At 37.4% G+C, this 21,919-nt stretch overlaps 3 protein-coding genes across 3 annotated transcripts; 1 reads left to right on the top strand and 2 right to left on the bottom strand.

The window, feature by feature from the left end:
* Window positions 1-1,889: 1,889 nt before the first annotated feature.
* Window positions 1,890-16,281, top strand: LOC128265444 (nose resistant to fluoxetine protein 6). The gene is made up of 9 exons (XM_053001452.1): window positions 1,890-2,563; window positions 8,650-8,796; window positions 10,761-11,020; window positions 12,827-13,115; window positions 13,817-14,162; window positions 14,224-14,586; window positions 14,962-15,278; window positions 15,348-15,496; window positions 15,567-16,281. The coding sequence occupies exons 1-9, from the start codon at window positions 2,182-2,184 to the stop codon at window positions 15,798-15,800; spliced, it is 2,487 nt and encodes an 828-aa protein (XP_052857412.1). The 5' UTR covers window positions 1,890-2,181; the 3' UTR covers window positions 15,801-16,281.
* A 1,557-nt stretch (window positions 16,282-17,838) lies between these two features.
* On the bottom strand, window positions 17,839-18,679 carry LOC128265446 (probable 60S ribosomal protein L37-A). Its single transcript, XM_053001453.1, has 3 exons — window positions 18,580-18,679; window positions 18,232-18,367; window positions 17,839-18,149 (listed from the first exon to the last, which is right to left on the bottom strand). The coding sequence occupies exons 1-3, from the start codon at window positions 18,580-18,582 to the stop codon at window positions 18,004-18,006; spliced, it is 285 nt and encodes a 94-aa protein (XP_052857413.1). The 5' UTR covers window positions 18,583-18,679; the 3' UTR covers window positions 17,839-18,003.
* A 967-nt stretch (window positions 18,680-19,646) lies between these two features.
* Window positions 19,647-21,913, bottom strand: LOC128265453 (deformed epidermal autoregulatory factor 1-like). The gene is made up of 2 exons (XM_053001466.1): window positions 21,875-21,913; window positions 19,647-21,383 (listed from the first exon to the last, which is right to left on the bottom strand). Exons 1-2 carry the CDS (start codon window positions 21,901-21,903, stop codon window positions 21,149-21,151), a joined length of 264 nt encoding a protein of 87 aa, XP_052857426.1. The 5' UTR covers window positions 21,904-21,913; the 3' UTR covers window positions 19,647-21,148.
* Window positions 21,914-21,919: the final 6 nt, after the last annotated feature.

Below are 21,919 nucleotides of genomic sequence, written 5' to 3'. Positions count from 1 at the left end.
GGACAAAAAATTTGGGTTATTAAGCTACGAATTTGATAACATCTAAATTTAAAATTTATTTAAAAGATGACGTAAAATTATTAAATATATTTTTATGATTTTAAAGTATTTGTTTGTATTGCTAATACTTAAGAATGCACAAAGTCGTACATAATACATAAAATTATCTGATATATGTTGGCACAAGCTTTACATTAGTTTAATGTTAAATTAATTATTTTATTAGGTTTTTAATAGTCTTTAAGTTGATTTTTGTTTGTATTAATAACAGTTAAGGTGCAGCATAGTCGTAACATTTGTTATGATTTTTTAAACACCTATACTTATGTATAAACCTGGGGGCGATGTGTGTTTTGTTTTTGGCACTGCTCTGGTTCCGCTTGCAATTGGCGCCTGTTGCAAGAACCCGCCGACCAAAATCGTGTTATGGCTAAAGCTGTATCTATATCTATGTCTATAGCTCTGACTCTGGGTAAATGGCCACATGGCTATATGGCTAGATGTCTATATGGCTAACCGAGCTGCAAATTGCCGGCATCGGGTCGGCTTGGGTAATTTGATATTGGCAACCAGACCAGACCAGACCGGACTTACTTTCAATGGATTTTTGCGTCAGTTTCGGTTGCGAATGTTTCGTATGCCTTGTGTTTTGCAGCACCATCGATGAAGGTGGGTTCTGGTGGATTCCTTGGTCATCTTGGACAGTCATCCGACGATTCTTTCTCGCTGTCATCGAAACGAGTTATTGGCCAACGTTGGCACATTGCCTGTAATTATGTTTTCAAACCTTTTTGCGCCTGGCCTCTAATGCGATTGATCAGCAAGATTTTATTGTGCCAATTCGTAATCTTCATGGCCAACTCGGCCTCTAGGTTTTGTTTGTATATTAAATGTCATTCACCCTTTCCTCTGGATTCTGTGATTCTTTCTCCATCCGACATTTCATATCTGTCGTGTCATGCCAGTTTGCAAAATCGTCTTTCTTTCAATGTGTAACGCAAAAACAAATTCTTATTTAGAAATAATAAAATCGAGTTTGGTCAAATTTATTAGTATATTTTTATGACACAGGAATGGGAACAAAGTCCCAATTTGAAATGTTGCATTAATTGACGGATTTTGATTTTTATTGCAATCTCATTCCAAGTTGAAATAAAAGTGTAATAAAATGTATTTTCTGTTCTGTTTTTGATTTTAAATTTCTTTAAAGGTTGGTTCATATACATGTTTTGATATATATAAATAAATATTGTTTGTCATAATATGTTATTGGCATTTTATAATTTCTTAAATTTTTTTTAATGTCTAAAGTTTTTGTGGTTATTTCTAATCGAATATAGTAAATGGCTACGCTTTTTTGTTTATGCTCGTAATGCATAAAAATCATTGCTATTAATGAAACAATAACATTTTTTGATTTCAGTTGATATAGAGAGCTGAGCAATTTGTCATAGCCATTTGAATATGATAGCTGCAATTTGAAACGTATGTATGGCTTCCACGGCAGTAACAATTGGCAGTTGATAGCTGAAAAGATAGTGTCGAATGTGGGAAGAAGAGTCTGGGAATCTCGGGCGGATTAACAGGTGAACAGTGGGTCATGCGATGCGGAGGGGGAATGGAAATCGGACTTGGAATTGGAATTTGAATCGGAATCGGAATCACTAGAGCCGCAGTCTCAGACGCATTCGCTTAGAAATTCGGCTTGCATTTGGTTTTGAAATTCGGTCTGTGGCTAAAACAGATATACGATCGGCGGCTCACAGATACTCACATACACACGCTGAGCCGTCGAACCACCCAGCCACCGCACCACCGAACCACCGCACCACCGAACCGCCGAACCTGAGCGGTCTTCGTATGCTCGGCGGCATTTGGACAATCAGTTGACGTTGAATGTTTCGTCTTGGCGGTCGCCTAATTTAATTCGCTAACGAACGATCTTCGATCTTCGCCGGAGTTACACATCTTTCGATATATTTGAATATTTAAATATAAATATAAATATATATATATATAAATATATATATTGCACAGATATATTCATATTTTTTTCTGGTTCCCCTTGTTCTTTGTTGAGTGTGTGTTGGTTGTTGGTGATTATGTGCCAGACAATTGCTGAAAAGTACTGAGAGAAATTAATTCGAAAGGCAATCGCAAGAAAGGATCCTGGTAGCAAGGATGTCGCTGGCAATTTTAGCCCTGATTTTGGCAGCACTTTTATCCTGTGATGGAGTGGTGGTCCAGCCCACCTGCAATCTCAAGGACAACTGCAACTTGGGCGACAATCTCCTGGCCGGAGCAAGTTCCGCCTCCGAATCCGGGGATGTGTCCGCCGACAAGCTGGAGAGCAAAATAGCCTCAATTTTCGAGGATAAGGTCAATTATAGTCTAAAGCTTTTTGCCGATGATGCGACCACCACGATCCTCGAATACCAGACGGCCAATCTCAGTCAGCTGCATGCCGCTCCGCCTGGAAATTACACACTCCATCAAATGGAACAGCTCTCCACCACAACGATGGACGATGACGAGGCTCAGGAGGTGGAGGAGGATGAAAGGGGTAAGTCAAGTGTCCCCCGATCCATTACACCGATTACTTTCTCACGCCGCCCACTTGAAGGCCTTGGGAGAGTGACAAAACTCTTGACAAGCGATTTCTGCAATTGTAAATGGGGATTTCGATTGCATAAGAGGCGCGTGCGTCAAATAAAATAATAGTTTTTTTTTGTGTTTTTTTTTTGGCCAGGTCTCTTGATTGGTAAGTCGGTTAATCGGTAAATCGGTAATACGGTAAATCGGTAAATTGAATTCCCCGATGACGTACTTTTTAACCACTTCCGGCTATATGGTGAGCCCATCCCGAAAATCTTCACTTATCTAATCGATGACTCGATGACTCTTGTTACTCACTTATTCTTGTTAAAAGGTTTGGCCTTGCTTGGCTCTTTATTTTGTTTTCCGGTGCAAATATTTGCACTAAAAGTTAGGACCTTTTGCGATGTTTAGGGGGATTTCCAGACACATTATTCCCCATTGCCCCGATATATATTCGCTGGTTCCTTGGAGCGCTGTGGTCAAGGCAATGTGCGAAGTATCACGTAAACGAAACCATTTTTTTTTTCTTTTTTCTTTGTATTTAATTGCATTTTGCTCTGCATAATGTGATAAGGTCGAGACTCACGTAAGTGAAATACACAAATTTTGGAGGTTTTACCCGTATAATTGTTTCAACTGTTATCGCCTTAAATTACAGATGTAATTATTTTAATTGCTTAGCAGCATCTTATTATACATCAGTAGCTTAGGCTGTTTTATATTTTGAAAAATGTGTTTGCAAAGATTTTTTATATCTTAACAAAGGAGATATTTAAATTCATGGCGAAATGACATTATGCATTGTTGTTATTATTTGATAATCGTTGTGTTACTAATTTATCGCCCCAAGCGTTTATTGTAAACGAAATTTGTCATAATTTAATTATCTTTATTATTATAATTGTTAGTATTTTATTTACTTAAACGTGTTTATAATTTTTTTTGTCGAATATCGTATTTCATATCGTATCGAATGCCGTAAATTGTTTTTAATTATTGCACCAAAAATCATATATCTCAATCAGTTGATCATTGCTGTCAGCGATTTAACCGAATATCGTAACGAATATCGTAACGAATATCGTAACCCTAACTTTTCTCCCTTTATAATTATTTACCACCACTATTTCCCAACTGAATGCTAACACACTTCCGCAAGAGCACTCCACAGCCGCCAGTGCGTAACGAATATCGTTTTAGAAGCGCAAATTCTGAGTGTGATGTCCAATGAAGATGTTTTACCTCCCCATTCGTAGTCGTAGTCGCATAAAATAACAAATCCAAATGGGGCCCAGCCCAGTCGCTAACCCAACTTAAGTGGTTTTTGGTTTCGGTTTCGGTTTTTTGCCCACTTTGTGGCTCGTTTGTTTGTAATTGATCTTCCTCGAGTGCTTGTCGCCGATTTGTTGCTGTTGTATTTTGTATTTTGTCGCGCCCGCGATTTGCATACCATATATACCACACATTATCTCGAACCCATCATCATCATCCATCCATAAGTGCGCGACCACTTGACCAGGCCCCAAGTACCGTTAAAGGCTGTCATAAAACGAAAAAACATGTTGCTCACTATCCGTTCAAAACACAAAATGCAAAACTCGCAAAAGATTTACCTAATAGTTATGGTGATGGAAATGACGGCAATGATGAGTCCACCGAAAGGTTAAGATATATGTATCTAACCCGTTGAGATAACAAGAACTTCGAAACGGTGGCAAATTGGCCACCAGCTCAACAAGCTGTTTTTTTTTATCTCGGTGGCTGACCAAAGTTAAACTGCCAATTGACTTGGTAAATATTGACTTTAGTTGAGTTGAGCTGAGTTGTGGTGCACCAAACACAAAGTTTGGAATCAAGCCATTTACTGTAAAATATTTTAAAATTGAGTTACAGTTCGGAGAACTTAGGGGTAAAACAGAGATCTTTTCAGTTAGTATAGATAACTAGCTTGTTAAATATTTGATATGTCTTAAGTTCGATTGAAACAAAAATTCAAAAAGTATTCTGATGTGAAACGTTTTAACGTTTTCCCTTTAAAACAAGAAACTATAAGAACCTATACATATTTTTGAACGAATGTTGATCTCAAATTGTAAGTTGGTTTTTCTTTTTGTTAAAAAAAGCTTTTAAGGAGCTTAAAAATATTTACATTTTCTTGTGCTTTAACCAAGAGTTATATTTTTCTTTTATTTGTAAAATTTTTATTGCATGTAAATATATTTTTTTTAATGGTCTTTTGTTTTTTTTTTTTTGGTTATATAAGTTTAATGTTGTAAGGCAAAAATCAAATGCTGTCCTATGCTGTTTTTCTCCGTGTAAACTGGGCAAATACAGGCAACAGCGTTCATCCGGGGACGAAGTCGCTCGTGATCGCGTTGCAGTAGCTGACAAAATGTTAACAAGAACAAAGTGGCAGAGTGACAAGTGCTGATCGATTTGTTTCGATTGTTTCCAGCGGAGGTGCAAATAAATGGATGGGGTTTTAGCGCGAAGCCCAACCGCTAATTGGCAACATGAAATCATTTTGGCAAACAAGCCCGCCCCATTGTGCACTATCATCGAGATCGATGATCGTAAACAAATGCAAGTGGGTATAAATCAAAGCCGAGCAGCCTAGCAGCTTAGCAGCCTAGCAGCCGCTAAGCCCCAAGACATTTGACGGCCCATGCAAAAATACAAAACCAGATCCACTAACTAGAACGCTCTTGGGAAATCCTGAAATCGCTGGCCAGGAATTGGCCAACAAAATCGCGAGTCCAGCTGCCAGTTATTTGGCTCTTGTCTTGTTGGCTTTTTGGCCGATTCAGTGATCAGTGCTCAGTGCTTAGTGTTTCTTAGTTTTTCACTTTTCAAGTGGCCAAGTGGGTCAGAGACGAATACGAAACGCACACTCAGCTGAGATAGACGGTTAATTAAGCCGCCAACTGGCAGCCAGTTGCCACTTGCGTTGACTTTACGGTCCAAAGTGCGATTCTTGTTTTACCTGGTTTCACTAGCACAACATTCTCTGGCTTCTATTTAGCATGTCTCTGAGCCACTGCTGAATACTTTTCATTTCATTGTCGAAAGAGGAGATCGTCTTGGTTTTTATGGTCTAGTATTTACGATCATAGAGGAATCTGGAGGTTCATAAAAGACTTTATAGTCGATTCCCCAAATTTTACAAATTTTAAATGTATTGCATAATAATTAAGTAACTATCTTACTGTTTTGACCATAATGTTGAATAATTTTTAGCGATATTTTTACATAGAGTATGTTTTTATGTCCTAAAAACAATAGATTTTAAATCATTAAATTGGGATAACGGATTTAAATTAAAGAAAATGAAAAACCATATATTCAACCGCTTGTTTCCTGAAACATTGAAATTCCGCTCAAGGGAGTTACCACAGCTCACGACATTTACAAACTATCCTCAAGATCTGTTTTGTCATATCAATGTCTCAGAATCTTCATAATTTGCGATGCTAATGAGCGAAGGGAACCAAGCCGGTTGTAAATGTTTCGCACGGCTGCCATTGTTGGCACATCTTCATGTGCCGGGACTGACAATTGATCGGATCGGGTGTAGAATTCCCCATTTCCATTCTTCCTTGTCTCCACCTAGAGAGCTCGCAAGTTTTCCAAATTTAGTTTTGACCGTATATCGTATATATATAGAATATGACGACAGGTGGCATTTGGCAGTCAGATCTCGTCGCAGTCTGACGCATTTAAGCACTTTGGGGACTGCCCAGTTAGCCGAGCAGTCGGAGATGAGCTCTTTGGTACCTCCTTTGGGGACCTTGGGCACCCCCAATAGAAGACCGCCCTTAAACAAAATGGAAAAGTCAAAACGAATAGCTTTCTATTAAATGCAAAATGTTTTGTCATTCATATTTAAATTGAATATAAAATCAAATTATTAAATGCAAAGCAAGACGTTTACAAATGATTCAAATTTGGTTTATTTGCCTTTTATTTAAGTTTAAAGCGGCTTAATTTTACGAATAATTACTTCAGTTATCAAATGATTTTAATTTTCAAAAATAGTCTGATCAAATATTGATAAATATTTAATATTACCATATTTAAAAGAACTAAATATGGTAATAATCAGAGCGAAAAAGAACATATTTTTATCAGTGCAACCCTAAAGCACCCCTAAAGCACCCTCTTCGACCCCTCTTAAGCCCCCTCTTCGACCCCCTTCTACGCCCCGAAAAGACGGACGCAGGCGGCTACTGATGAATTGATGTTCGATGGCTTGAGAAGCCACGCGATCGGCATTTCGAATGAGAGCTGCCTAGCATAAAAAGTGGCCAGCTCGGCGACAGCCCCACCATGACAATGACAATGTTAATCGGATTGGGGCACAGCTTTGGCATGCTAATAAATGTCGGCATGGAACTTTGCTTTGGAACTTCTCCAAGACCTAGGGGTTGTTTCCAACCCAGCCAACGCATCCAATCCATTCATCCATTGGGCAGTTTTTGGGCAGATGGCGGCGGCGCCTCATTATCCATCTAAGATCTGAATGATTGGCTGCTCAGGCGACTTCCTGTTTTTTTTTTTTTGACAGCCACGTGCCCAGGAGCCTGACCTTGTCCAATTTGGAGTCCACATGTGCATATGGCCTGCCTAAAAAGGCGGGAATGGCCTGCAACCGATAAAGGGAACATGATCACTGATCAGTCATATACTTAATGCCTAACAAATGTCATTTGTACATTTATAATCATATAAAACATGTACATACAAATATTAAATTGAACCTAAAATTTAAAAAAGGCATCTAGTACTCAAAAAGTCAACAAAAAACAGTACAAAATAATCGCTTTTAAATTATATTCCCAAAAAAAGAAACTTTTGCCGATTTAATCATTTTTAACTGGCAATTTCAAAATTAACAAACATTAATTTAATGTTCAATAATTGCAAGATTCCTTTATAGCTAAATTACACATATCCCATATGCATTTTTTAAATGGCATAATAAAAAACTATTCAAATAGCTTTTAATCATGCTTCATTTTTTTAAGCCTCCAAGAAAAAATAGGATTACATAACAAAATTAATAAACATCAACGTAATGATCTTTAACATCCTTTGCGTTTTCAAACTAAATTATACATATCCTTTACTCATTTTCTATATAATCAAAAAAAGCCTTATGTTGTCGAAAAACTAGCCAAAATGGCACATTTAAAAACGATGACTGCTAATAACCAATCACTTTTATATAGAGCAATTTTCCGTTTCCGATACATTGTAATTTTGGCTATGATGATTGTTTAAATTATAGTTCAAAAGTATCCACTTAGACCCCAATTGATTTTTCGAGCCGTTAGAAAAGTATTAATATTTGATGATCACGGGTTAGAGTTTGCTTGTAAATATGAATAATAATTTTATGGCTTGGCTGACTTGCAGTTCCGTTTGCTTATTTGGGTTACAGTGAATCACAGGTTGGTTTAACAACCAGTGTTATTATTTGTTATCTATGTGAAATCGAACTTCCTTTCTTTTGGTATGCCTATTAAAGTGTATAGCTCTACAACTGGATCATATTTGATATATTCCAATTGAATATAAATATGAATAAATTACAAATATGGTTTCTATGTGGGCAGCTTTGTGTTAAATGATGGGGCAGCAAAATACTAATTGCATTACACTATAATTTACTTAAATGCACACTTTAAATGCTATCGGAAAATTCATTTAGCGGAAAGTTTTTGTATTTAATGATATCGTTTTGGGTTGAAACAATTTTGGGTCATTTGAAATTAAATAATTGAGTTTTGTGCACCAGTTATTATTAAATTGTAGTACATTTTTTTGGAAATATGTATCCAAATAATAAATAATGAAAAGAAAACATTTAATTTACTCAATTGTTAAATGATAGCGTTTCGCACATTACAATCCAGTTGAAAGAAAATTTTTGTTTTATATAATTTGTAATACATTTATTTAAAATACGTATCCTCACTATATTTATTTAATAATTTGCAAGTAAAAAGATGATAAGTATTAATAATTTTATATATAATTCTTGTGTTCCAGTTTATTTGTACAACATTGGTAGGCGTTTTTTGGCGCTTACGCAACCATTCGATTCCGCCAGAAATCCGGATGCCTCGTCGTTGTGTCGTCGCCAGATGCATCAGTTTCTGAACGCCTTGGACAACTTCGATCTGTGGGCACTGAAGAGTGAGTACACAAAATATCTAAGTAAACAAACTTGAATCGAGAGGTGGAGGTGGGGGCAACTGCAAGGTCGCCCCATGACAGCCAACAAATTGGCCAGATTCAGTCGAAGTCAGCTGGCGTTCTGGTTCTGCAAGTGGATAGATGGACAAGTTGATGGGTGGATGAATGGATGCCTGATGCTGGACCCATAGAACTGCAGAGCCGTAGAATCGTAGAACCAGTCGGGGGACGTTCGGATCGAATTCGAGTCATTGCCAACTGGCAACTTCGACGTGACCGCCAGACGAGTCGACATGAATCGAAAGACCCCAAAGTCAAATGCATCGAATGATACAATTATGGGCAAAATAATAGTAGCATAGGCAAGCAAGAATATGAAATGTAGTGTGTTTTTCAAACAATTTGTGACTTACATTATAGACATATAATGTTTAAATTCTGAAACTAAAAACATTCTTAAATTAATACATTTTTGTCTAACCATATATGAACTAATAACTTGTATGGACTTGCAACTATAAAACCACTAGTTTCCAAATAAAATATATCTTGTTTTTCAATGAATACATGTATAAACAAAAACAAAAAAGCAAAATAAAATTTTTAATACTTGAAAGTATTGAAAGTAGTGATAGATTTAAATAATGAGCTTAAATAGTTTAGGCTAAAATAATTTTTCTTAAACCGTTTTGCAGTCTGGAAATTTTATATTACTAATTTCCCCTTGAAAACCCATGAGTTAATGTAATAAAAAAACAATTTTTTTTAAATAGTCTAGGAAATATATGACTCATTATTTTGCCCGGCACTGTGGCTGCAGCTGTGTGTGATCTAAAGTGAAGGCCAACCGTCGAACTTTACCCACATTCACACTCACACTCGCACTCACACTCGCACTCGCACAGCCGAGCATGTGGCAATGCCAGTTGCATCTAGCGAATTTCCAGCCAAGAGCAGAAAAATTGCAAGCATCAGCGAAAACAGCGAAAATAACGATTGCAATTGCAACAGCGAACGCGAACTTGACACAAAAGATCGCAACGTAGACGTCGACTGTGGCTTAGAATCGGAACGAGAAACACTACGAGTTGCGATCACAGTCAAGGTCACCGCCGCCCACCTCCCATCTCCCACCTCCCTCGGCCCCATACCCCACACACCTCGAAAAATAGAGACCCTAAAGCGAAACATGAATGGATCACATTTTCAGCTATTCGAGGAATCTCCAATTAAATGAATTAGAAGAATACCCAAAGGCTGAGGTCAATAGATTTCATGTTTTATGATAATCTAAATGAATATTGAATATCTATATGAACTCTACCTCTCTAGACAAAGAGTTTTCATTTTGTAAGCTGGAAAACCTATTACAAATATTTGTAAACAAGAGGAATATAAGTCTTCTTCCAGTTTACAAATATAAATAATATATATAAATATAAAATATATATTTAAGCCAAAGCCAACACAAATTTTTTAATAGCTTAAATAGCCATTAGGATTAAATCAATCTTAACTACTTAACCAACAAATTAAGTATGCATGAATACCATTCCTTAGATATGGAAATTAATTGGAAATTTCAGACTTTAGCTGTTTTCTTTTAGCTTGAGCATAAATCAAAGCTTTCAAGAAAGTCATATAAAGATGTTAATTTATCTAAAGTTTATTGACATTATTTTGGTGAAAACAGCAAATGTTGTTCTTTATTTACCATTAAAGTTTAGAAACGGGTCTGGTTTATTTTAAACAAAGTAAAATAGAACTCCGTTGAATAGGGGAGAAATTTAATTTGCATTTATATCGAAAGTTTGTGGAAAAAATAACAAAAGTTATATAAAAACGGTAATAGGATTTAAACAAACAACTTAAAAAGTAGGTTACATTAAATATAAAATATTATTTTAATTTATTCATTTATATATTTATAATAGCGTAATTTCTTGTTAATCTTTCCAAAATAGTGCACGATGCCAGTGGCAAAATAAACTCGGGCATTTTGAATGGCAACATCAATCAACCCGGCGATTTTGATCAATGCCTGGGAATTCAGCAGCGGATGAAGGACCAGGATGCGGACAAGGATCAGGGAGAGGACTCCATTATCCGTGGCCAGTATTGCTTGGCCTATGCTCAGCCAGTTCTGCCACATAATTCAAAGCGATTGCAGAGCTTCTTCAAGCTGATCCAATCACATGGGCCTTTCAAAAGCGAGTTCAATGACGTGAGTATCCGGATTTTAAGTCCAGCTCGAGGTTCCTTTAATGGAGCACACGTGTCTGAGATAGCAGAACAAAACAATATACTGAATCACTGGGTCTCACCGAATTTTATTCACCTCAAAAAACAAAAAAATAATGAAAGCATTAGTATTGGAATATTTTAACGTACAGAGTATCATACATTTTTGAATTTTAAAAGTCAATTGAATTGGATGGGACTTCCAGAAGTGGTTATTTTCTAGTTTACCTCAAAAAACAAAGATATTTTAAAAACTAGATATAAGATCATTTCATCATTTTGAAACATTTTTTTTCAAGTCAATTGGATTTCTTGGGACTTTCCGATAATATATTTATTTAAGTTTTCGTTTAAATACATTATTTTTGTGAATGTTTGTGCAAGTTATAATCTGGCCAATTAGATTGATTAACATTGGGCCGCTAAAACGTTCGACATCGACATTGAACTTGACCAAAGACGAAAAATGCCAAAGCATCGAAAAGCAAAGCACAATAATCAAACGCGATAGATGGCCGTAAAATGCAAATCACAAATCACAGCGCAGAAATCGAAGCTCTAAGCGAAGCTCGGCCAGTGAACCCAGAAATCGGATATATACATATATCTCCACGTGGAGAAAAAGAAACATTTTAATATGAATTGTTTGTTGTGATTTATTCACTTATGTCGCCAATAATGTGAGTTATGTGAATATATTTTATCTGAAATCATTTAAACAACAATTCTGAACTGTTCTTATTTCGCTTTCAATTTAATTCAATTTTTTAGATGATGTTAGCAACTTGATAAAAAAAAAATTATTTTGAGTGTTCTAAAATGAAAATCTACTAAATTTGTTTTTAGAAATAAATTAATAAAATTACTTTAAAAGTGAAGTCTGTATTAAAAGAAATTGGTAAAAATATGGTTATGCTAAAAAACTAAAATAAATAAATAAAATGTCATCAGAAGAATTTATATTAACTAGTTATATATTCTAGAAAATTTAATGATATGTTAAAATTAATACAGTAATGGTACTAATAATATGAAGCTTATAGTTTGAAATTTAATCTCTATATTTACGTTTTCTGTTGTTGTATTAATATCGAAAGATTAAATGTATGAATTAGGGTAATACGCATCTTATTAAGACACTTTTTCATACACAATTGCTTAGAAGTCATTCGATTTTATGACTGTTTTTCTGTTTCAATATTTACATATTTAAAAAAAATGTTGCATCTTAAGTATTTTTATACCCTTGGAGAGGGTATTATAGTTTCAGTGAACAGTTTGCAACGTAGTGATATATTGAGTATATATTTGGGAGTCATTTTATAGTTATATTATTGTTAATTTGTATCTAAAGCTGCAAAATTGTCCAAGCTTTGGATTCTAAAATGGTAAAACAAAATGGTTGAGAAATTTAAATTCCAATATACTTTATAAGTGTAAATAATCAAACTAAGGAAAATCCCTACTTTTGAGCAAGTTAAAAGTTAATTTAGCTTAAAACAGAGCTAATTGTAAATTGAAAAAATGGCAGGCGAGTGAATAACCGGAACAAACGCGACCTGGCTTAATTGAATTGCCTCAAATCCCGCTCAACTAGTCATTGTTTATTGTTCAGCTGGGCTGGTGGGATGATGGGCTGGTGGGATGATGGTGGGATGATGGGGGGGCTCGGTCACAGACCCCTCTGATTCAGTATTCAATTAACCTGGAGGATGGGACAGCTCTCCTGCGTCATTAGCCGCTTATCGCTAGCCTCATTGTTATTATTAATTTTTTTGTTCAATTCCAGCCCGGCCATCGAGTGCCCCGGTACTCGCTGATCAACTGGGGTCTCTGCGTGCCCTCCGGCTGCTCCGCCCGGGATGTGGAGTTCAGTGTGGCCGAGTTCCTGGCCAACCAGACGGCCTCCACCGGCATCACCTTCAATGTGCGCGTGGAGCCCCAGATGTGCCAGGTGCGGGATCAGCGACCCTGGGACCGGAACACCACCTGGGCAGTCCGCTTCTTCGTCCTCGTCCTCGCCGTGGCCATCCTGTCCACCATCTACGATCGATCCACCAAGTCGCAGTCCAAGCAGAGTGAGTTCTATAGATCGATAGATTATACATATTAGCTCAAAATTAAACTATTACGGGAATTATATAAATAAAACATTGTAAATTTGATATTCGCAGGTCCATTAAATATTAACTGAGGGAATAATATTACAAAATTTTAAGTACTTTTACATTGTACGGTTGTTTCAAAAACTGGTTAAAAACTCATACAGTCAGTGAAATCTTTAGAGTTTATTAAAAGGGTTGTTTATGAAAGGCTAATACATTTTTAAATTCGCCCATCAATTAGATACTCACACGTTTCATATCTTTTTAATCGACGGTTAGACAGTTGTTTAGAAAACTGATTTAAGAAAAAACTCTTAAAGTCATTAAAATCTTTAGAGACTTTAGAATGAAATGGTATGAAGTTAATATTCACAAATGAAATAGACCTTAACATGTTGCGTATATTTTTAATGTGTACGTCATATCCAAGTTATGTGCGTTTTGGATTTTTTTTTTAATTCAGAGGGTAAATCAGTAAGTTGCCTAAAAAATGTCTTAAGGTCAATCAAATTTGTAGTGATCTTTGAGTAGGTTGGTTAAAAATTCCTTTGTAAATTATTTGAAAATCAACTGAATTCCCGCAGTGTTTCGTACCAAATATGATATGAGTTTAAGAGCTCAAATCATAGTTCGTGGGTCGAAGAAAATGATGTAATTTAAAATTGAATTTTCAGATGCCTGGCTCACGGCATTTTCGTTGGACAAGAACCTGCGCTGGCTGTTCAGCACGAGCAGTGCCCCGGGGGACATTGAGGCGGTCCATGGCATCCGTTTCCTAAATGCCATCATGCTGATCTTTTCGCACAAGTCCATGGCCATGTTCTTCAATCCGTACAACAACCGCACGGCCATGTCGGAAAGTCTGGGTCAGCCATGGACGGTGATTGGACGAGCTGCCTCCCTGTACACGGATCCCTTCCTGCTTTTCAGTGGCATGCTCACGGCATACTCCTTGTTCGGTCGCCTAATGAAGCAGCAGCCCATCAGGCTCAAGAACGAGTACATTAGTCGGCTGATGAGGTAAGAAAACAATTACTAGATTATCATTGTAAATATCAAATGATATGCTTACCCTCTGTAGGATTGTTCCGCCCCTGGCCGCCCTGATCCTGTTCTGCACTTATGTGCTGCCCCTGTGGGGCAGTGGACCCCAGTGGAACCTGGTGGTGGGCCATCATGCGGACATCTGCAAGAAGAACTGGTGGCGCAATCTGCTCTTCATCCACAACTACTTCGGTTTCAGCGAGATGTGCCTGACGCACACACATCATTTGGGCATCGATACGGAACTCTTTGCGGTGGCTCCGCTCCTCATCCTGGGACTTTGGCGGTGGCCCAGAAGGGGTCTCTTCACCCTGCTGCTCCTCTGCACCGTAGGAACTGCGGCGAGGTACTACACCACGATTGTCAACCAGTTGTCCAACTACATCTACTTTGGCACCAAGTAAGTTTGGGGTTTAAGTGGTTATCTCTAGCCTTTGTGGGTTAACGCATATTCGTTAGCTACAAAATGGAGCAAAGTTGTTGTTGATTATCGCATCAGTTTGCAAATAAGAAGAGAATTAACCGATAGGATAGTGCAGAAAAATTGCAATGATATTGTTTACCCATAGTGTACATATATGTATCATTGAATGTTTTTAAACGCGAATTCTTTAGCACAGCTTGGATATCTCTTCAACTTGTATGTAAACGCGAATTCTTTAGCTAATGTTAATGTATCTGAAGCCATATTTTTGGTTTTTGAGCGTTTTTTGGGTCTACTCCTCTTTAAGTACTGACCAGTCTAGTCCCCACTAATGTTTCGTGTAATCCTTAGTATCCAGCGTCTGTTCCGCACCGCCGACTACATGTACTCGTTCCCGCCCCACCGCTCCACGGTGTACATCATGGGCATCCTGCTGGGCTATGTGCTGCGCAAGTACCAGAACGCCAAACTGAGTAGCCTGCAGCTGCGACTCGGATGGCTGGTGGCCACCGCCTGTGTCCTGGCCTCTCTTTTGGGACCCGCGCCCATGGGCGACATCAACTACGTGTACAATTCCACACATGCGGCTATTTATGCCGCCTTTGCCCCGATCGCCTGGTGCCTGTTCTTCTCCTGGATCGTCTTTGTCTCGCACAATGGATACACGAGTGGGTTTTCGCAAGCGGATGCCTTGGCTTTGAATCCGCATTACGATAACATATTTATTTTTCGAGCAGATAAACTGACGAAGCTGTTTGCCTGGCGGGGATTCCAGGTGTCCACGAAGCTATCGTATGCCATTTACTTGACGCAGTTCCCCGTGTTCTTCTTTAATGTCGGCCGAAGGCGTCACATTCATCACTACTACAACTTTGTTTCGATTATTGTGAGTGCTTGGGCAGCCACTTCCCAGTGGAATCCATCCTGAAATAATACTTTTTTACTGATCTCCACAGCTCGATACCAACGAATTCATATCGATCTTCCTGGCCTCCGTGGCCCTGACGGTGCTCTTCGATGCGCCCTTCCAGAATCTGAAGAAGTTGCTCATCAAAAGACCATCTTCTGCAAAGGTGGCGGAAAAAGATAATGCAGATCCGAGTAGGGAAAAGCAGGATGCGCCGACGACACCAGACTCAAAGCCCAGCAGCACTGCCCTTCTCCAGCCACAGCATCCACACTCCGATTAGTCTGGACAAGCAAACAGTCGTCTTTCTTAGCTATATAACTTGTAAAAATGTCTTAGCATTTAGTGGCAATATGTTTAGTAACCCCAGCGAAATCCCCACAACCCCCAAATCCCAAATCCCAAATCCAAAATCCGTCCCAATCAACATAGCCCTTAGTTTTAGTGGAACGCTTTATAAATTGTAAATTGTAATGTTAGTCAAATGGAGCGACAAATGAGAACCGATTCGTAGTCATAAACCAATCAATCACTGCTTGATGTACGATATTATCTTGCTTGCTAAACCGGGTTGCCAGAGGAAGTCACTGGAGTTACACCACCCCCCCTCCACCCCCATTAAGGAGCTACTATTCTAAGGGGTACCAGCTGAGACTCTCGGAGCCCAAGTTACTTAGAATACTTACGTTACGTTAAGCGAGGTCGAATGTCAGTTTTTTTTTAATGGTAATTTAATAATACGAAATATATGTATGTTACAAAAACTTTGAAGTCTTTTGTTTTGGTTATTGATTCCCGAAAGTATGCAATATTCAAATTCAGAACATACATGCGAAGAACCTTTGAAAACTTGTGTGCAAAAGCCGGCACAGTTTTAGAGGCTAACTAAAAGTTGGTAACGGTTTGCGAAGCGCTGGAAAAATACCGCCACATCTAGCTGTCAAACTGTGAAACCCAACACTCCACATGTGACTTTTAGTTTTCAATCAAAACATTGTATAGCTACCAACATATTGATATTTGATTGTTTTTAGATGTTTGTTATGCTCTCAAAGCCTCTTGGATTAAAGTACAAATAGTTTAAAACATTAACAACGATTACATAAAAATCTTCCTTTCTAAACAAAACGAATACTATACAAAATCATTAACATCGTTTGTTAAATTATTTGATAATCTGCTAGCAAAAGCTACTTGTTGAAAATAAGAGAATAGTTTATAAAACAACTAACAAGGCCTAATAAAATTAATTCTGAATTGTTAATATGTTACTTTATCTAATTTCTATACTTTTGAGGTTTTTTAAACAAGTTGCTAAAACAATAATTGTAACTGTATGGAGAAAAAACTAAAACTGAGGAGAAGATGCAAACTAATATATTTGTAATTCTCAATTGTATTGGGTATTTTTGAACATGAATTTCTAGAAAAGCTGCTCTATTTCTTGTTAATTGCAGGTACTTCTTACGGCACCGATTCCGATTTAATTTCGACCTATTTTATTTCAAGAATTACTGTCAATAATATTTTAACACTAATACTGCTATATAATATATATATCATCTTGAATTTTGATTTATTTTATAATAAACGGCACCTTTTAATTACATTTTTAAAAATGCAATATAAGCACATGGCCTGGTGGTAAATATCTACACACTATTAAAACTATTCTGCAATTCCAAGGTAATAATTGAACTGAATGTTGGTTGCTCCGTATATATTGCTTTACCATTAACCACAATGTATCACACTTTAAGAATCCGAACCGGCGCTCTATTAACGAAATTATTTCGAAAACTTATGACTTAGTTTTTGTTTTTGTTAAACAAAGTAAAATGATTTTTGATTGAATTTAAGTATTTCTTTCGTTGCAAACACGTTACTAAGCTCTTGGTATTATCAAAACGTATAATTAAAGATATATTTTAATAAATAAAATATATGGCAGCTTTAGTCGATTGTTTTTGTCTCATGTTCAATATAAAACAAATTTTCATGCTGCTTTTTTGTTGGTTAGAGCAGCTCGAGGTTCTGATTATTGATCGGTGATACTTTGTGCTTATACAGCGGGCAATATTATTTAAGGGATTTATATTTGAAACCCTAAAAATATGGGATTCTAGAGAAACGCTATGCTGTATGAAAACCACGCGGAATTGGCTTCTAAATGGGGATTATATGCATTTTGGCGGTTTCCCCGCTTGCTTTTCGCCATTTTCAATCACATTAAAAAAAAAAAATACATCTCACTTTTGTTGCACAAACTTTAAAAAAATAGTCACCATGGGATATTTTCACTTAATAAAAAAAAACGTTCATTTATTAGCGCTCGAGCGATTTATTAGCCGTTTTTGGGGCCGGTTTAACTGTGGATTTAGATGGTGTTGCTGTTGTTTTTCTTCCCCGCAGAGCCGGAGGCTGACGTTCTGGCCCAAGTGGAGTACATGTAGTTATCCGGGGAGGGGATACGATACTATATACGCCTACTTGCTGGTCTGAGCGGCCTTCTTGGGCTTGGCCTGGGTGCCCTCGCGGAATCCGTTGCGGAAACGGCGGCGCACGACCTTCAGGTGCTGCATGCGGCCGGTACCGGTGGTCTTCCTCCTCTTGGCCTTCACCGACCAGTTGTCTGCATAGATATTACTTGGATTAGTACTCTAGTATTGGATACATTGTACATTGGGTAGTATTCCCAGATGATAAACACTCACAGGAACGCAACTTGGCGGCTGGGTAGCCGCACTGGGCGCAGGTCGACTTCTGGATGTGGTAGGAGGAGCGGCCACAGCGACGGCACAAGGTGTGCGTCTTGTTGTGGCGTTTACCAAAGCTGGAGGTACCCTTCGTCTGTAATGTAAACACAGTTGATTAATATTCCGCCCAAACACAGCAAACAACCGAATTAAGTTCGCCAACGAACAATTAGGTTACAAATTTTTAGCAAATTTTAATCTTCAACTGGCCCACTCAATAAACGTATTGTTATTTCGCGTAAATTCAGTGGGATGTCTCAGTAATTAGGCGATTTTATTTCGGTTTTACGAGAATTTGCTACGCACCATCTTGAGTGGCGAACGGTCGAAAAAGAAAGAGGAAGAGCGGAATTGACAGCTGCTGTCACAATATGGCCGACGCGCAGGGTTGCATTTTGGAGAGCAGTGTGACCGTCGGGATACCAACTATCGGTTTCGGGCGGTTGAAGAATAAATTTAGTTGAGTTTTAACCAGTCTGTGAAATTCATTACAAAATAAATAAATATAGAAGTTACTAATTAAGTTCTTTATCTTTAATCCATATTTTGTATTCTTTCCGTCACTGCCAAACAGCACACTTTTATGTAATGTCAAAAAGACACAAAACTAGCTCAAAATGGAGAAGGGCATTAAATCAAAAATAAAATTAATAGTGAAGATTGTAACCAAATTTTAAAATAAAATTAAGAATGTTGTTGATGTCTTCAAAAACATATTAATGATTTTTAAAGCGTTTATTCGTCGTTTCTTGTCCAAAAGGGACCATCAATTAAAAAAATTACCGGTCCCCATTACTTTCCGGCTGATTTTGTAATTTCAATAAATTGGGCAATTTTAAATTTTGAAACTTGCTCAAAATCAGTCAATTGAAGAAGTGACTGACAGCTGAAATTACAATCGATTAAAAAATTTATAAGAAGTTTAACGAGGTATGGCAATACATTATTTGAATTGATATGGTCAAAATACTGACAAAATATAAATTCGCCAAAATATATAAAAATTGCATTTTATGAATTTTATAAAGTTAATATTGTTATATAACAAAATGCTTTCGCTTGTCTTAACTATCGATTACATTTGATAATTCGATAGTGCGCTTAACAGCACAAAGGTTTTAGTTTTACTTTAACAGCAGATTCAAATGTAATGGTGTTGCTGAGTCCGCCAACAGATGGCGCCGCATAGTTGCCCGCCAATTTCAAATTAAAATTTTTGAATTAAAACTATTCTAATGGCTTTTTAAGACCAAAACTAAATCATTAACTAATAATAGTATAGTATAATAGTAATAGTATCTCATAGTCGTCGAAATTTAGAAATTTAAACATCACGATATACATACTTCCCAAACAAATATAAAAACGCCCAATTGTTTAGTAAAAATATTCATTGTTTTATTTATGAAATAAATTATTATTATTTACATTGGAAATAATGCACGAAATTCAAATAATATTGCATACTAAGCGGTATTTTAGCACTGGACCGCTCGACGATACACACTCGAAAACAAAATCTACAAATTACAAGACTCTAGAAATACAAATACAGGGCGATACACACATATGTTCATATACATATATGTATAATGGGTTGGTAAAAAAAATAATGGAGTGGTGCAGTTTGGTGCGGGATAATTGGTAATTATATACCCTTTCGATCCTGTGCAGATTTTTATACAGTAAGTTCTGTGGCACGCGCGTACTACGATTTTATTCATTTCGATTGTGATTGGTGTGTGCGTGTGTTTTGAGTGTGGATTCTTTTTGGGGAAGAAAATGGAATGGATGGTTCTATCTAGTGTAAGTGTTTACGTAACTAATTTGCGACTATGAGCAAGTCGATTTGGCTTGAGACCTCAAACGAAACCAAGTTGCACATAATTTGGCTGCAGCTCTGATCTGCTTGCTGGGTGGTAAAGTGGGGTGAAAATGGGCGACCTTGAGGTGGAAGGGGATGTGGGAGTGGTTGGGGATGTAGTGTGGGTACCGGTGCCTTGCAACTAATTACTACGCCTCGCCTGTTTGACCTGTTCACGCCTTTACATACAACTAATTCATAGAGAAAATTTAACTAAGAACCTTACAAAAGCTTTGCGAATAAATTATACGAGTTCGGACGAAATCTGAGCACGAGTGCACAATGTACTTATAAAGTGGGGTTCGCCGGAGCTCTGGAGCTTTAAAAACCTTTAAAATTCTAGAGAAATATGTTTTTTTTTGTTTTAGAAATTTCAACTCTTACAATACAAAAACTTATAGTAAAATTATTGATTAAGTGTCGCCAAATATTTATAGCAGGTTGCAAAAACAAAATATAAAACTTTGGATTTTTGAAAATACAAAACATTGGGCTTTACAGTCCAATCAAATTTTAAGTGTATTAAAAAAGCCATATTTATAGTGATTTTATAAATTGGTTTATAATTATAGTTCAAATTTTGGAATTACCATCCTGGGCTTTCAAATTTCTTTGATATTTCTGTTGGCTATGGTTCTTAAATCTCCAGACTCCTCAGTATTTTTGCCCCGAATAAACATCGCATACGAGTATAGCTAAGTATTGACTTGCAAGTTTAAGGATCTCTTGCGCTTCTTTTCGCTATGAACAGAAAAGTCTCCTTCAAACAAATTGCCGAACCCTTTTCTCAATCTTACATAACTAAAGCGCGAAAAAAAACTGTTGCTAAAATTAAACAAAAACGTTTCGTTGTTGCGCTCTTGCTGCAGCTCTCAGATTTCGATTGCGATTGCAATTGCGATTTTGATTTGCACAATTCCAATCCGATTCTGATTCTGTTTCTGATTCCCACGCCGACATTCGTTCGTTTGGCTACTGCCGCTCCACGTTGATGGTGATGACCATGGTTGGTCAATAGTGGTTGCCACCACCGCCTCCGCCGCCGCCGCCGCCACCACCACTGTGTCGGTGGTGGTCACGTCTGCCGGAGGACTGATCCCGATCGCGGTAGTCGCCGTTGCGCGAGCTGCTCTTGTGGTGGTGGTGGTGGTGGCGCTTCTTCTCGCCCTTCAAACACACGTCCGACACCACGGAGGACACCACCATCTCGGAGTCATCCCGCATGCCGTAGTTGTCCCTGCCGCATCTGTTGGGGTTAGAAATCAAAATAGGTGTTTAGCAATGGTTTATATACGGGTTTTTCTGCAAACATCTCAGGGGAACCTTACAATTAAAAACTTTAAATTCTTTAAATGGCAGCATAACATACGTACAGTATTGAACTAATGGGCTGTCCTTCAAGTATTAATTTGATATTCACAGGTCCGCAAACAATCATACTTTAAGATTGATATTGATAAGATTCGAACGTATTAAAGCGATACGCTAAGTATGAAGACCAAATTAATACGGAATTTTACTTAAACTTTTTTCTGTGAATATTATTGTTAATTTTCAAACACATAGAAAAATCTGTGATAATTTAAAATCTGTAATTAATGACACTTGAATTTACAAATATTTTACATGATTTTAATTTTTTATTTTTTATGGTTTTAGATCGCGAGAGTTCCTGTTTTTTTTTTGTTAAAGATTTTTATGAAACCTTAGTATTATTTGATTCCAAAGTCAACCCACCTGTCGAGATTTTCGCGGGAGCGCTGCATATTGTCGCGCAGATTG

This window comes from Drosophila gunungcola, unplaced genomic scaffold (genome assembly GCF_025200985.1).
Source record: "Drosophila gunungcola strain Sukarami unplaced genomic scaffold, Dgunungcola_SK_2 000125F, whole genome shotgun sequence".
Lineage (NCBI taxonomy): Eukaryota > Metazoa > Arthropoda > Insecta > Diptera > Drosophilidae > Drosophila > Drosophila gunungcola.
This window is presented reverse-complemented; position numbering and strand designations above follow the sequence as displayed.